At 44.1% G+C, this 15,667-nt stretch overlaps 1 protein-coding gene across 4 annotated transcripts in view; it reads right to left on the reverse strand.

The window, feature by feature from the left end:
* Window positions 1-826: 826 nt before the first annotated feature.
* Window positions 827-15,667, reverse strand: part of ncoa3 (nuclear receptor coactivator 3) — a 35,067-nt gene continuing 20,226 nt past the window's right edge. The window contains exons 5-23 of one of the 4 annotated variants that reach the window (XM_080026976.1): window positions 14,390-14,490; window positions 13,986-14,160; window positions 13,597-13,779; window positions 12,907-12,993; window positions 12,421-12,564; window positions 11,228-11,375; window positions 10,542-11,107; window positions 7,638-8,620; window positions 7,418-7,538; window positions 6,917-7,156; window positions 6,205-6,417; window positions 5,906-6,020; window positions 5,589-5,760; window positions 4,930-5,295; window positions 4,123-4,257; window positions 3,736-4,003; window positions 3,190-3,385; window positions 2,848-3,058; window positions 827-2,637 (exon numbers count right to left, since the gene is read on the reverse strand). In XM_080026976.1, coding sequence (XP_079883102.1) covers window positions 2,626-2,637; window positions 2,848-3,058; window positions 3,190-3,385; window positions 3,736-4,003; window positions 4,123-4,257; window positions 4,930-5,295; window positions 5,589-5,760; window positions 5,906-6,020; window positions 6,205-6,417; window positions 6,917-7,156; window positions 7,418-7,538; window positions 7,638-8,620; window positions 10,542-11,107; window positions 11,228-11,375; window positions 12,421-12,564; window positions 12,907-12,993; window positions 13,597-13,779; window positions 13,986-14,160; window positions 14,390-14,490 — 4,436 coding nt within the window. In that variant the 3' untranslated portion in view covers window positions 827-2,625. Of the gene's footprint in view, window positions 2,638-2,847; window positions 3,059-3,189; window positions 3,386-3,735; window positions 4,004-4,122; window positions 4,258-4,929; window positions 5,296-5,588; window positions 5,761-5,905; window positions 6,021-6,204; window positions 6,418-6,916; window positions 7,157-7,417; window positions 7,542-7,637; window positions 8,621-10,541; window positions 11,108-11,227; window positions 11,376-12,420; window positions 12,565-12,906; window positions 12,994-13,596; window positions 13,780-13,985; window positions 14,161-14,389; window positions 14,491-15,667 lie in introns of all 4 variants that reach the window. The other 3 variants (XM_080026977.1, XM_080026975.1, XM_080026974.1) reach the window with 3 other exon arrangements.

The following is a 15,667-nucleotide window of genomic DNA, read 5'->3' on the forward strand; positions in this document are numbered from 1 at the left end:
CATTAATAATACCAAGACCTCTCTGAATATATTTGTATTACCCTCTGGAGGGGCCTGACTCTAGGTTGAGAAACACTGGATTACACTATTGAACTGTGTATAAAGATGTTAAACCAGCTTCTCTTTAACCAGTTGCAAATGTAAAATGCCAATAGTCAGCTCTAAAAATGGCTTAATACTTCATACACAACGGTAATTTTTCTATATTACGAAGTACTTTTTTTTTTTTTAGTTGTAATTGCTGTTAATAGTTCCGTCCTCTATGATCTACGGATCATTGTAAATACGAAACCTTTCATTGCAATGGTTTCAGTTATGATTTGGTAAGTACCAAGTAAGAAGTAAAATACCAAAATACGTGTTTCAATACTGTGTCTCAGTGTAGCACTACATTTACTTTTTTTAAAACTTAAGTAAAGGATCTGTATACTTACTCTACTGTCTCTGTGTGCACATCATTGGAGTTTAGGACATCAAACTATGTATGTGCTTCATAATAGCCTTAAACCTTTCTGCATTACATGACTAAGCAGGGTGCAGTAATGAAAATCAAAGCAAAGCCGCTTTTCCTCTGACAGACAAATATTAGATCTTAAAATGGGAATCCAATGATGCTTCTAATCTTGAGTTCCTTCCAGCAACCTAGCAGCAGCAGCAGCAGCAGCAGCAGCAGCAGCAGCAGCAGCAGCAGCAGCAGCAGCTTTGTTTGATCAACGGATCAATACAACATACTGGCTGATATGTACAGTCACCAATGTCAGACTGAGTAAATTGCATGGATGCATCACTGTTCATAATGGGAGTCAGAATAAAAACAGAGTCAAGACTTGTTTAAATAGAAATTTGTATTTACATCAATATCAACATAAACAGAACAAATCTGTAATATACATCCTGTAAAATGACAGCTTATTTTACCTAACAAAGAAAAACAAAAACAAACCAAAACTATCTCTTGCCTCCTTTTGCACTTCATTTTAAACTCCACAAAGTTTCTTTTTTTGCTGAAGTAACAAAATCTGGACATTAAATGATGTTGTTTCCTGAAAAATAGAAGAGATATTGATATGTCTTAAAACTGGATTTCATTCCATTGGTATTTCTCTTTCACAGCAAAACATGCTTTGTTTTTCAGGATGTAGAATCTCTGCGCTGTGGGGGATGTGTGTTTCCAGTACACTGCGGAACAACCGAGCCCCGAGCCCTTTATGCTTACAGTACATAACCATCATATGCCTTTACAGATCCATGATATGTACCCATTTACCACCAGACTAATATCACACAAATCATTTAAAAAAAATGTACACCTGAAACCTCAGAAACTATACAGAGATGTGGGAAAATATCTTTGGATTGCGCATGTTGAAAAGGTAAATTCAGCAAGTTGAGAATAACAGTCAAAAGAAGACGTTGTGAATAAAAATACACTGGACAAACAGAGAGAGAGAGTGGGAGGGAGAGAACACTGTGACGAACAGGCGTGTTGGTAAACTGAGGAGTCTGGGTTTCCATCTTCACTGTACTGCAGACAAAACCAACACAGCTCATCTCACTCAGTCCATAAAATCATGTTACGTTATCCGCTGTCCTGACGAAATGGACCACCTCCAGCTTACAATAAAATCTCTCTTGACAAGTGTAAAAGCTCAAACCTTCAACTCATTAGATAACTCTTCACAAGTAAAAGTGCCTCGCTAAAAACATGAAATACATGACTTTTTTTTTTGGGGGGAAAAATTAAAGAATACAGCATTCTGAAAATGACAAACAAGGGAAAGAAAACCCCCCGAAACGCCTGCAATATTTGCTTAAGTATAGAAAAAATAATAATAATAAAAAATCAACCAAATCAGTATTGACCTATGGGACACAAAATACAACCAGGTCTCATACTTTGTGCAATAATGGGCCTTTAAAAAGCATGTTTGATATATTTTGTAGAATATTTACAATTCATATTCACAGAGGACATTTGAGACATCTAATACTGCAGTACCATTTGTTTGCTTATAACAGGGGTTATGATGCTCAGTTACAGTCTAAAGCATAGAGGCAAGCGTTTATTGCTCCAATCTGCATAACATAGTTAAAATGTGTGCTTATAGCTTCCAATGACTTCAATAATGAGGCGCATCCAAAGGACAAAACAAGAAAACAAAGAAACCCATTGTTGTGAAGGCATTGAATCTCTAGTAAGGCTGTAATGATAAAGAAATATTGCATCAATCTTTATTCCACACAGAGGCCTCCTGGTAAAGTGCCACCACAGCCAGTTGTACCGTTAGTCCCGTTGTGTAGCCTGGCTGTGACACTGAATACTGCCCGACAGCTCCAGGTCATTCACATGAACACACCAACTTGAATACGCACACACTGATATCTTGTGTTTGTGCATCACCTTAACAGGGTTTACAGTATATGAGACTTCAGGTGGAGGTGAAACCCAGGCGCAAGTTTGTCCTTGTAGCCCACTCGCTCCAGATGAACAGTGTGTTTGAGCCGAGTCTCTTGCGTTAACGTTTTACGCTGGAGAACTCTTACTATGTGTGTGTTTGTGTGTGTAGGTCCAGCTCCTCTCAGGCCTCAGCCTGCTCTGCCACAGCTGAAAAGCCCCACGGGTGTTCAGCAATACTTCTGCAGAGACAGAAACAACAACGATGAGATGTGCACTGAAATGTTGTACATTTCCTTTACATCTCAATTATATCTTTGTGTTGGCCTCATGTAATGCTGCGTTCCATTTACATGGGAAGTCGGAGGTCGGGAGGGGAAACTACGACTTCCAGGTACAACTGGAACACAGCATAGGGCCACTGAATTCCTGTTTGTCAAAGTATTGCCTACCTGATCGGGTCCCATTGGCATTCTGCCCATTCCCATGGGGTTCATGCCCATTTGGCCTTGCATCTGGCCCTGTCTTTGTACTGGCATTTGGCCCATCTGTCCGGCACTGGCCCCACTGACTGGCCCTGGTCCACCCATGGAGTTGTTCATCATCATAGGTCCAAACTGACTCTGATTGCCCTGCTGGGGAAACTGTTGCTGGGGGTAGGAGCTTAAAAAAATAAAAAATAAAATAGATAAGTCTCTTTGAGTATGGGGCTATAGTGGTCATCATTAAACTACAAACCTACACTTGATTAACTGATGTTCAAATAACTTTGCTGAGAGAAAGCTGCTACATACTTGCTGCGTGGCATGCCGCCCTGTGTCCAGCCTTTCATCTCTCCAGACTGGTACATGGGCCCTGTCTGGGGATTGCCCTGCATCCCTGACATCATGGCGTTCTGAGGAGGAACTCCCATTCGTCCTGGCATCATGTTTGCTGGTGGGCTGCTAACTGGAGCCATGAATGACGGGTCCCCCTGCTGGTTCATCCCTGCTAGTACAGACACAACAAGACAACAATCATGAGTGTGAATTCTGGAGCGTGCTTGTTGTCAATTTTTTGTTGTTGTCAAATCAGTGAATATCTACCTGTACATACTGTGTGTGTTCAAAAAAAAATTGTTTAACCGGCATGTTGCTAGCTACGGTGGGCCCCCTTGGTTTACATACCAGTTTTCAGAGCCTAGGCTGTTTATTAATACCTTTTCAGCACACACAGTACAGACAAGTTTCGGATCATGGGGGAGATAGTCACTAATTTAAGTTAAGTTTTCTCTAGAATCTCTGACTCCACCTTTGAGATCCAGGAGGAAATGAGTCGGAGCTATGTCTCAGTCAACTCACCATAGTTAGTTCCATAATTGAAGGCTTGCTGACCGGGCTGGTTCATGGTTTGGGCTCCCATTGCGGGACCTCCCATGGGTGGACCTCCCATGGGGCTGTCAATGCCTCCTGGAGCGGTCACATTAGGAGGCGGGCTGAAGCCTCTGGCTGCCACCTGGGCCTGACCCTGCTGCTGCTGCATCAGCATCATCATCCTCTGCCTCCTCATCTGCATGGTCATCATTTCCCTGCTGCGCTGCGCCATCATCTGGGCATTCAGGAAACCAGGCTGCACATAAACAGCAACACTTTGACCTCACTACAAAAATGGTTGCTTGTACTGATGTTATCAAAAGTGGCAAGTGAATGCACACTACGTTTCGATGTGGGGAGGTGCCGACTACATACCTGACTACCCATGCCTCCAGGCTGCATGCCAGGCTGCATGCCAGGCTGCATGCCAGGCTGCATTCCTGTGTGCATTGCAGGGTTTCCTCCAGGGGCATGTTCCATCTTCATGCCTTGCCGGGTCTGGTTTATGAACTGCAAGATAAGAAAAGATAAAACCAGATCAATAAATAAATAATTGTTTTTTTCTTCTGCTCGCCATTAACGCAGCATACATGAAGCCACTAACTTCGCCTAAGACATTTCTTGTCCACATATACATGGATATCTATTTTTTAAAGAAACACATTTATTCCCCCCTATGTTTGCAGGAAAGTCCTGTACACACAACTGTTTTTGAATATCTCTCCATAGGCAACGCAAAAACTATGACAATCATGCCTGGTTAGTAGGTGGTGATATGCGTCACATCAAACAACATAGAAGAACATTTTGAGCATGCACATTGAGCGTCTTCTTTAGTGTGGTTGGGGCATGCTCAGTAGAGATGAAAAACAATTGCCATGTGCAAATTGAGGTCATGACGGCAGGTTTTCTCATAACCTCCAGTTTCCCAATCCCCACAAATACAGAAATACTGAGTTTTCTAAAATCTCCTCTTTTGCCAGAACACTCCAGTTCAAGTGTCTGTATTGTGTGGGCAAAAGGGCTAACTGCACAGAAAAAGATACGGTTACGAACATACTCATGTGGCATGTCTGGACATGGCCTTGATAGTACAATATGGCCACCATTAGGTTGTGTAGTGTGTGTGTGTGTGTGTGTGTGTGTGTGTGTGTGTGTGCGTGCGCGTGCATGTGTTATCACCTGTTGGCCTTGCAGTCTCTGCTGCAGTTGCAGTCTGAGGGGCTTGGTGGCAGTCATCATGCGGGGTCTCATCATATTAGCACGGGGGTTGCCCATGCTCGCCATGCTACCTGGGTAGCCTCCTGTCTGGCCCATCTGATTCATCATGGGGTTGTAGCCTGCAGCAGACTGGCCTTGCATGGAGTTGCCACTATAACCGGGCGGCATGCCCATAGATTGAGGCCCAGGGGGCCCGGGGTAGCCTTGGTTATACATGGGCTTTTGGTCCATGCCTAAGGAGGAGTCCGGCCCTGGGAAAGGCTCTGATTGTGGTCGCTGACCCTGGGTTCGATCTGGGCCCTGCTGGCGTCTTTCTGGTCCCTGGTTCTGGGTTACAGAGTAGTAGATTGTCATGATATTATAGGAAAAATAAACGTTACTGCATTGCAAAACTGGATATGGGTATTAATGTAATTACATTTTTGATAGAGCACTGATATAAAACATATATACATGAAACAACTGCATAAGAAACCTGCATGACAAGACACCACAACACACTAGGAGCTTAATAACTCAATTAAAATTAATTTACTGCAAGCTCGGGATTTTAAATATTGAAATATCCTATTCACAAAATAAATAGGATGTATTATGTTCACTGTAAACATGTTCTGTACCTGGCCAACTATTTCCGGGATGCCTAGGGCTCTGTCTATCTCCTGCAGGGCAATGACATCAGCGGTATTGAGCAGGGAGTCCAACTGGTCAAGAAGTATCCTTTCATCATTCGGACCCTCGCTGCTGGCCAAGGGCCCCAGCAGCTCCTCCAGGGGGTGACCAAACTGGTCCCTAAAACAACAACAGATGTTTAGGCACACAAAAATGAGACTGTTATCACATTGACTATTCATGTGAACTTTTGAATTCAGCTTGAAGTCTACTAAGTTGGAAAATATTTCGATGGACAGGGTTGGAACCAGTGCAAAAGCCATACCTGGTTGTGTTATTCTGTGGTCTGTCCATTCCCATGGAGTCTTGCCATGAGGGGGACTGAGGTGGCGGTCCATGTCCACCAAACCGATTCATTCCCATATTGGCTTCATTGGTACCTACAGAGGTGACAGGTATTGCATGATCAATATACAGTATAGTGGAAAATATAGTCAAATGAGTCATCAGTCAATTTGAAGAAAATGATTCCAATTCAGATATTTACATTACTTTATCATAATGTGTACCAATTAACTAGTTACAGCTACAGACACTAAACTACAACGGAGACATGCGACGTACCCATATCCATGAGTTGCTGCTGCAGCATAGACCTGCTGTTAGCGGGTACACTGTTGGAGCGGTTGATCATGGGTCCTCCCATTGGACCAGAGCGTCCCATACCAGGATGTCCTGGTCCAGCCATGGGGCCGCCACTGGACCTCTGCACCCCCCAATCCCCTGGTGCTGACATAGGAGGGCGCTGGGGCATTCCCATTCCTCTGCCCATACCTCCTGAACAGCACAAAGAAATACATGTTGAGGGTTTTATCAGTACGCTAAGCAACATTGGAATTAATATTGGACTATAAAGCTTTATTCCAATACCCATACTTTCCAAGTATTTAGTATGAAAGAAAAATATTCAGGATGTCCAAATACATATGGACAAATGCAGCATGCCTAAAAATACCCGGATACCCTAATAACTCCGGTCGTCAATTTTGTGTGGGGAAATCAGCATTTTGGAGATTCTGAACCACAATTCACTGCATAGTGGAAGTTAAGCACATCGACGGAGTCTCAGAGTGAACAACCAAAGATGCGATCATAGATGTGATTGATATATGAGCAAGAGGCGAGTAGTTAGGATGAAGTAAATAAGTAAAAGTATGTCACAGTTGTATGCCTACTGCATGCAAACTATGTACTTTTTATGGTCAGCTGAAGTATGTAGTATATTCCTAGAAAGCTAGGCTGTCATGGGCATGCACAAAATAAATGTTTAATTTACTTGTTGGATTGCCACGTGGTGGACACATTCCCATGCCTCCTTGATAGCCATTGGGAGCGGTCCCAGGTCTGATCGGAGCATCGATGTTCTCCTGTTTGACCAACATGGGACAGGGGACGTTCCTTCTCCCAGCCAGACTGCTTCCCATTGCTCCCTCTGCACCCATCGGCTTGGCATCCATGGACAAGGCTCTTTGATAGGCAGCTCGCTGAGCAGGAGGCATGGGGCCCCTCTCCCCATCTGAAACACACATAATACCCAAGTTAGATAACATACCTTCACACATTTGGAGTCTAACATTAAAATTGACACAGGAGCATCCACAGTATGATACCGCATGCTAGACTTTGAAAAAAAGCATCCGACACACCAAGGCCGCTGTGGCGGTAGAATCTTGGCCACACATACTCCTTGGTGTTTAAGTCAAGCATGAACTTTTTGGCTGTCCACTGTGGCCAGTGTTAGATTTGATAACATGATTAGACTGACGGGCCGACTTACCATGTAAACTGTCAGGTATATTTCCCTGTTTGTTTCCCACTTCCTTTCCTGCTCTGGAGTCTGGTTCGGGGTAGAAGCCAGAGTTGTTCCTAGGGACACCTAGAATGGTCTCCAGGGTCTCCTTCTAAACCATTGAGAAACAAGAAAAATTAGAAAACATTGTTCTATCAGGTATTATACACCACATCTAGAACACTGTTATTTTGGCCAAAATCCTTACCTCATCAGATTGCTCTATCTTGACCTTTCCATCCATGCAGTGGGGGTCAGAGCTGGTGACCCCTGGCCCCTGAGCTCCTCTGCCCTCCAGCTCTTCCAGCTTTGGCTTGACATCGCCAGCTTCTTTAGAGTCGTCCTTATTGAGGAGGTAGTGAAGGAGCGCGTGGGGCTTCTCCTTCTTAGGGCTGTGCTGCTCCTGCTTGGATTCTGATCCCCTTGTCCCTCCAGTAGCTGCGGTCCCGGGCTCCTGTGCCCCTGACTCCAGGCTACTCTTGCCGGTGGCCTCGGCTGTGATGCGAGCCACCTCGTCAGGAGTATTCCCGTTTTGCAGGAGCTTGTGGAGGATCTTGTGTTTCTCCTGCAATGATTGACTCGTTAAATGTGCAGCGTTGGCGCCAGTGGAGGACACAGCGCCGTGATTCCCGCCCGTAGAAGAGGACACTCCTGACGAGGGGCTGGTGACACCGGCCGTTCCGTCTTTAGCGTCAGGTGTGGGGCTGGGCCCGGAGCTGGGTGTGTGATTAGGTGGCACCAGCTCATCTGTAGGAGAGGTGAGGAGCTGCAGGAGCTTCTTGTGGCACTTGTTGTCAGGGACCCGTCGGTTGGATTCTCCCCCTGCCTGACCTGTCTCTCTGCTGGCCTGGCTGTCTGGCTTGTCAGGAGGGCCCTCGCCGGGGAAGGTGTGTGAGTGCTGCTGAGATTGCAGCTCTCTTTCGGCGCCCAGTGAGCTGCCTGGGCTCTTGGAGTCAGAGTAGGATGGGAGGCCTAGTTTACAGGGTCCCCCCGCTGCCTGGTTGGTGGAGTTGATGCTTGGGGAGCTGTCAGGCTTGTGTGGGGGAGGAGAGGTGAGGGGCGAAGGCATCGGGTTACCCACTCCCTCACTAATGGCTTGGAGGGCATTCAAGGAGCTGCTGGAGAAGGTGGTACTTCCTCCTCCACCTCCAGGGTTACCAGGGTGACTGGTGCTCATGGGAGAGTTCATACCTAAAAAAAAGACATCAATCCAGGAAGTTATTAAAGGTCACCAGTTATGTAAAATGTTTTTTCCACATTGATATGGGTCCAGGGTGTGAGTAGGAACTCCCAAAGTTTGAGATAAAACAACCATTTCTCTTATTCTCTACCTTCTTATTTCTCTCCCCTTATGCCATCACAAGGGGTGAAGCCACACCCTCATTACCAACCTTGTTTAGCACTACCTCACATCCCCAGATACCACTGAATCTAACTAACTACAGTGGCTTGCAAAAGTATTCATACCCCTTGAAATTTTCCACATTTTGTCACGTTACAACCACATACGTACATTTATTTTATTGTGATTTTATGTGAAAAGTGTGGCGTGCAAAAGTATTCAGCCCCCCTGAGTCATTGCTTTGTAGAAACACCTATCGCTGCCATTACAGCTGCAAATCTATTGGAGTATTTCTCTACCAGCTTTGCACATCTACAGACTGATATATTTTGTCCATTCTTCTTTGCAAAATAGCTCAAGGTTCAGATTCAGCATCAGATTGGATGGAGAGTGTCTGTCAACATCAATTTTCAAGTCTTTCTCAATATTCTCAATTGTTTTTAGGTCTGGACTTTGACTGGGCCATTCTAACACATGACTATGCTTTGATTTAAACCATTGCATAGTATTTCTGGTTGCATGTTTAGGGTAGTTTTCCTTCTGGAAGGTGAACCCCTGCCCCAGTCTCAAGTCTTTTGCAGACTAACAGGTTTTCTGCCCTGTATTTGGCTCCATCTATCTTCCCATCAACTCTAACCAGCTTCCCTGTATCTGCTGAAGAAAAGGACCCCCATAGCATGATGCTGCCACCGCCATGTTTCACTGTGGTGATGGTGTGTATAGGGTGGTTTGTAGTGTTAGTTTCCGCCACACATTGCATTTTGCATTCAGGCCAAAAACTTCACGTTTGGTCTCATCTGACTATGCATGACTTTTGGCAAGGGTTGGAGGAAGGTGCTCTGTTCAGATGAGATCAAAATTGAAGTTTTTGGCCTTAATGCAAAATGCAATGTGTGGTGGAAAACTAACACTAACATTATCAACCTACACACCATCCCCACCGTGAAACATGGTGGTGGCAGCATCATGCTATGGGGATGCTTTTCTTCAGCAGGTACAGGGAAGCTGGTTAGAGTTGATAGGAAGATGGATGGAGCCAAATACAGGGCATAACACCTGTTAGAGTCTGCAAAAGACTTGAGACTGGGTGTAGGTTCACCTTCCAGAAGGACAACTACTCTAAACTACTCTAAACATACAGCCAGATTTGCAATGGAATGGTTTAAATCTAAGCATAGGCATGTGTTAGAATGGCCCAGTCAAAGTCCAGACCTAAAAACAATTGAGAATATTGAGAAAGATTTGAAAATTGCTGTTGACAGATGCTCTCCATCCAATCTGATGCTGAATCTGTAGTTCGAGCTATTTTGCAAAGAAGAATGGGCAATAAATATCAGTCTGTAGATGTGCAAAGCTGGTAGAGAAATACTCCAATGGATTTGCAGCTGTAATGGCAGCGCTAGGTGGTTCTACAAAGCATTGACTCAGGGTGCTGAATACTTTTGCACGCCACACTTTTCAGTTTTTTATTTATATATATTTTTTAAAACCACGTTTCATTTTCATTCCACTTCACAATGATGCGCCACTTTGTGTGGGTGTATCACATAAAATCCCAATAAAATAAATGTACGTATGTGGTTGTAACGTGACAAAATGTAGAACATTTCAAGGGGTATGAATACTTTTGCAAGCCACTGTATATGTTACCTTTAACACAGGTGTTGGAAAAGGTGTGATATAACAATGTGCGACTCTACATCTAAATAACCTGTGTATTTAAAAGTTGCCGATAGTTCTTGTGATTCCAAATAAAGGTTTGGTTCATACCTCCAGGAGAGAAGGCGGGGTTGGCACCCATCTTGGGGCTCCCTCTGATTCTGGGTGAACCCATGACGTTGTGTGGCGGGCCGTTGATCCCTGGACTGGCCTGGGGGGGACTGGTCATTCCCATCCCATAGCCTCCACCTCCAGGACCACCTCCATGGAACTGACCCATCTGCTGCTGCTGATGTTGGTGTTGCTGCTGCTGATGCATGCCATGGTGGCCCATCTGATTGACAGGGCCCATTTGGTTCATGGAATTCATGGAGGAGTTCATTGGATGCATGGAATTCATCTGATTCATTTGACCCATGTTGTTCATCTGATGCATGGGATTCATCTGATGCATTGGAGTGTTCTGATTCATTTGACTCATCTGGTTCATGCGGTTGCCTGCAGTGTACGGAGGCGCTCCTCTTTGCGGCATGTTGCCCTGTTCAGCCATGCTGTAGCCCCTGTTAACGCCCATGGCCCCTCCTTGGCCCATGTTCATCTGTTGGTTTGGATTATTCACGCCCATGTTCTGAGGCCTCATGCCCGCACCATGGTTTCCACGATAACCATTCTGTTCCCTACAAGAAAATATGGTAAATAACAAAAATCAATAATAGAACAAAATAAAGCATATACAAGACTGTGAGACAATCAGGAGAACTAATTGTTTGCAGTTTTAATTGTTGGAGCATGCGCACCTTTGTAACAAGTGTGTGGATAGAAAAGAGTGCGGTTCATTGGTGTTGGGATTGCGGCAGAGGTCACTCCTGGTCAGGGCCGTGACTGGGGTGCCATCAGAGAGCGAAAAGCGGTAAAGTGGCGTCTCCGCTTGGCCATTATGGAAAGCTGGTGAAGAAAAGAGGAGAATTAAAGTCACCCAGTAAATAGCTGGCAACAGTACAAGGCACGCGTACATTAACAACATGGGAAGCATATGCTAATAAAGAGCTCAATAAACTTAATCTGAATTCCTATATGTGTTCTGGTCTGTACTGTGAATGCTGGGAATGATGAGAGCCTGTGATCTGGTCACGGCACAGATGTTTTTCCACAAAACACAAGGGCACAGTAAAATGTGTTGCTAAGCTTGATGATATGTTGCTGATTTTTTTAAATCAAAAAAAGAAGTTAACCTTCAGTAGCACTGGTATCAAATAAAACTGTTGTTTTGCTACTCCACAAATAAAAGCCTTCCAAAGCACAGAGACTCTTACAATACAAAGGAGTTAGAACAATACAAAGGAGTTAGAACAATACAAAGGAGTTAGAACAGTGAGAAAGGTTGAATATACAGATTTTAAAAACAGCATTTTCTTTCTGAGAAAGAACCTAAAGGAAGATACATGTTGAGATTATCTCTTCAGTGACAACACTGCTCAGTTTTAGATAAATGGTTTAGCACTGTTCCAAAGCAGGACCATTAACATTGTAGGTCAGTGCAGTTATCATACATTGATGTATCGGTGGAAAGAATGAGTAGCGTGCATGTTTTTCCCCTTCTGTTACACCCCGTAAAGTCAAGAGTGTTATTCATTGTGTCATACAAGTTCAGTTATATCTCTTGTTGAAGAGTTTACTCATTAATGGTTTGTACCTGTTATTCATAATAGGCTTCAGCAAGGGCGGTGCCAACATACCAAACATTTTAATAAGGTGACTCGCGTCATTTAACATTCCTTGCATACTTTTGCGAAGCTGCTTCTATGACATTGCTCAAAGCTGTCCTTCTGACGTCTACGATACTGGATCATGCCAATACCAGTGTGGAAATGTAGTTGTTGTTGCATAAACCTGCTAATGTCGTTTGTAATGTTTATGTCATATTGCTTGTGACTGAGTGATGATGTCAAGAAGGGTGGTTAGATGTTAGGAAGGAAGAATAATTATATACCTTCTTGAAAGTGGCGTTTGTAGGACCACGGTTGTCCCTCACTTCGATGGAGAAACATCTGCATGCAGCGCCTCACCAGGTCCTCCCAGCCCGGACGCATGGAGGTGTGAAGAGAGCCCTGCTGTTCAATTTCAATCAATTTACCTGCAAGATAAAATGCACCATTGGGATTACACAAAGAATCATGGCTAATGGTGGTAAAGGAAAAATGTAATAAGTTAAGATGTAGTGTATATTCTTTATACAGTGTATTAAGAATCTATGAATTTGACATGGCAATGCAATGATGGTATTAGTGGGGGACTCCCGTATTTAAAAAAAAGGGGGCAAAGAATCATCCAATGCCACCTCAAACAACAGCTATAACCTAAGCTAGTTCCAAAAAGCTTTATAAGCTGTGCTCCATGGTCATGTCACATACATAAAACATGTATACACTTGGGGAGAGTACTTGCAACTATTAGATATAACACGGTGGACACTTACCAGACAGTTCATGGCGAGTGCTAAACCTCTCTGTCCTCTCTACTGCAATGATTCGTCGTGCCACACAGATCATACACGACTGCAAATCTGAGAGAAGAGACAGAGCAATGTTAAATACTCATTTGACAAAACTGGAGGAGAAACTGACAGTCAATATCTTATTTGCTGGTCTACATTATTTGTAACATTTATGCACAAACTGACCAGTACATGTAGTAAAAATCAGTGTGTAAGTCACTGGGTAAAGAAAGCAGGTGCTACTTTGTAAATGGTAAATGGACTTGACTTATATAGCGCCTTCTAGCCGATTTTCTCAGCCCCAAAGCGCTTTACATATCTTACCACATTCACCCATTCATACACACACTCATACACCGATGGCAGTAGCTGCCATGCAAGGCGCTCTCTGAACCATCGGGAGCAATTTGGGGTTCAGTGTCTTGCTCAGGGACACTTCGACATGTGACGGGGAGACGGGGGATCGAACCTCCGACCCTGCACTCCAGAGGCGATCTCCCTACCCACTTCGCCACTGCCGCCCATGTAGGGAGGCTGCTTCAATCATGCCCTCTTCATAAATAAATGTGCATGTCAACTTTTTTCACAAGTTTACCTGTTGTATTTTATCATTGTTTAATGTGACAAAATAAAAAAACATATATAAAAAAAGCCATCAACTATGACTCTTACCTTCTCCCTCCTCCATCATGGCCCGGGGCTGAGTGAGGGCAAAACACTGCATGGTCTCATAGCGTTGGCCCCTGGGCCTTTCTTCATGACTCTGCCCATGAACAAAGTTCACCAGCATACGGCAGTTGAAGGTATGGCTCTTCTGCCGGGGTGTCTCTCCACCCCACGATGCCCCATTTGGTGCTATAGAGAGAAATAGGCAATAAATTAAAAAATTACCATGTCTGTGTGTGCATGTGTGTGTGCAAAAACATTCAAATGAACTGCGGTACAAAAATGTATACACACGTGTGCCAATAAGTGACAATGTGAGACAGTATATTTAGGTATACATTATTACATTATATTAAATGTGTTTGCATCACCACATGTGTTCTCCTGTGTCTCACCATTGGACTTGGGTAGATTCTTGTGAAACTCCTCCCTGTCCTCATCATGGATGATGGTGTACACACTGGTATTGATCAGCTCCTCCTGCTTGTACTGCAGGTACTGGGTCACGTTGTCTGACACAAAGACAATGCTGCCATCCCGGTTCACCACAAACAGGAAGCCGTCCAAGGCCTGAGAAAAACAGGGCCACAACAATGGGAGATTTGAGAATTGTGGGAGACCTAATCAATGCAAAACAACATTATATACACTAATTTGGTTACTACGTTGCATCAGCTGAGACATTTTGACCAACTCTAGTGAGCAATGACAGCAAAGCATTGGTCCAGCATATGGAACGGCCACTAATTGTTGTTGGTCTTTTGCCCCCCACCCCCCTGGTGATTGTCCCTGAGCTGACCTGTAGGAGCAGCGGTCCCAGATGGTCCTTGTCAATGACCCCTTGACCGGTGGAAGACACATCCGCCTTCTGAACATCGTCGTCATTGCAAGAGCTCTTTCCTGAAGACAGATGAAGCAGAAACACATCACGCCACTGAAGTATAGAACTGTCATTTTACAAACAGCTATTTATGCCTCATTATTTCCACTGTGCAACTCGACAAAAACAACTGGTGACCTTCATTCTGAGACATGCAAATTGTCAGCATGTTTTTCCGGCAACAGTATAAAAGATATTTTCCATGATCAACCTATTTTGCATGATTTCAACCCCTTGATTTACCAATAGCCTGTGGAAGCTGCTTTGTTAGTACAATGATTTAAAAAAAGTACTCTTTCTTGCCAGCAGGTGGCAACATGAGTCACAGACGCATTGTTAGCATGCCTTTCTATTTTTAAAATCAGCATGTGTCTGAGGCTTTGTTAGACACCACTCTATATAGCTGGGTCATATGTGGTGCTAAGCAAGACGACAAATTATATGACACTGGATTTAATTGCGTTTCTGACCAAACTAGCTGTGTAAGCAAACAGACCTGAGATAGAAGTGGTTGACATACATAAGCAGACATCTGAGAAACTTCTTGCCAAGAGCAAAAAATGTGTAATCAAGGGGATGGAAAGGTGTATTAAACATACAACAGACAGAGAAGAGAAGGGCAGGGAAGAGAAGAAAAAAAGGGAGGCCCTCCATCATTCCCATCTTGTCACTATGGCAACCTAGCTGCATAAGACCCAGGCCAGCAGAAGCCAGCTGTGACCCTCTGGGTAGATTCCAATGTGATTGCTCTATCTATTCCTTACCCACTTAACCTCACAGATCTAATCTTCACCAACCTAAAACAGGTGGAAGAAACGATCCTCCTTTGCTTATCCAATCAAGTCAAATCTGCTAAATTGATCGCAAAATGGCCTAGGTATAGGAGCAACTCTCTCTGTAAGGTCTGATTACTGAGTCATCAGTGTCACGGACCAATCTCCCAGAGAGAAGCGGGGTTTGGCACAAACAGATCGACACTGTCACTGACAGCCTTGAGCCATGACCACCAAGGATTGCTCTCAATTACTGGTGTTCATTTACCCCCAGCAATACAAACAGGCAAACTGAAGCTGCCTGGCCACCAACCAACCACAACACTTCATCACTGGCATCATCCGTCCTGCAGAAGGGTACTAGACAAGATTCAGCCTAACTTCATTCATTGTTTACTCTTCAAATCAAATACAGAAGAAAGAG

Source organism: Ammodytes marinus, assembly GCF_949987685.1.
Source record: "Ammodytes marinus genome assembly, chromosome: 4".
In the NCBI taxonomy this organism is placed as follows: Eukaryota; Metazoa; Chordata; class Actinopteri; order Uranoscopiformes; family Ammodytidae; genus Ammodytes; species Ammodytes marinus.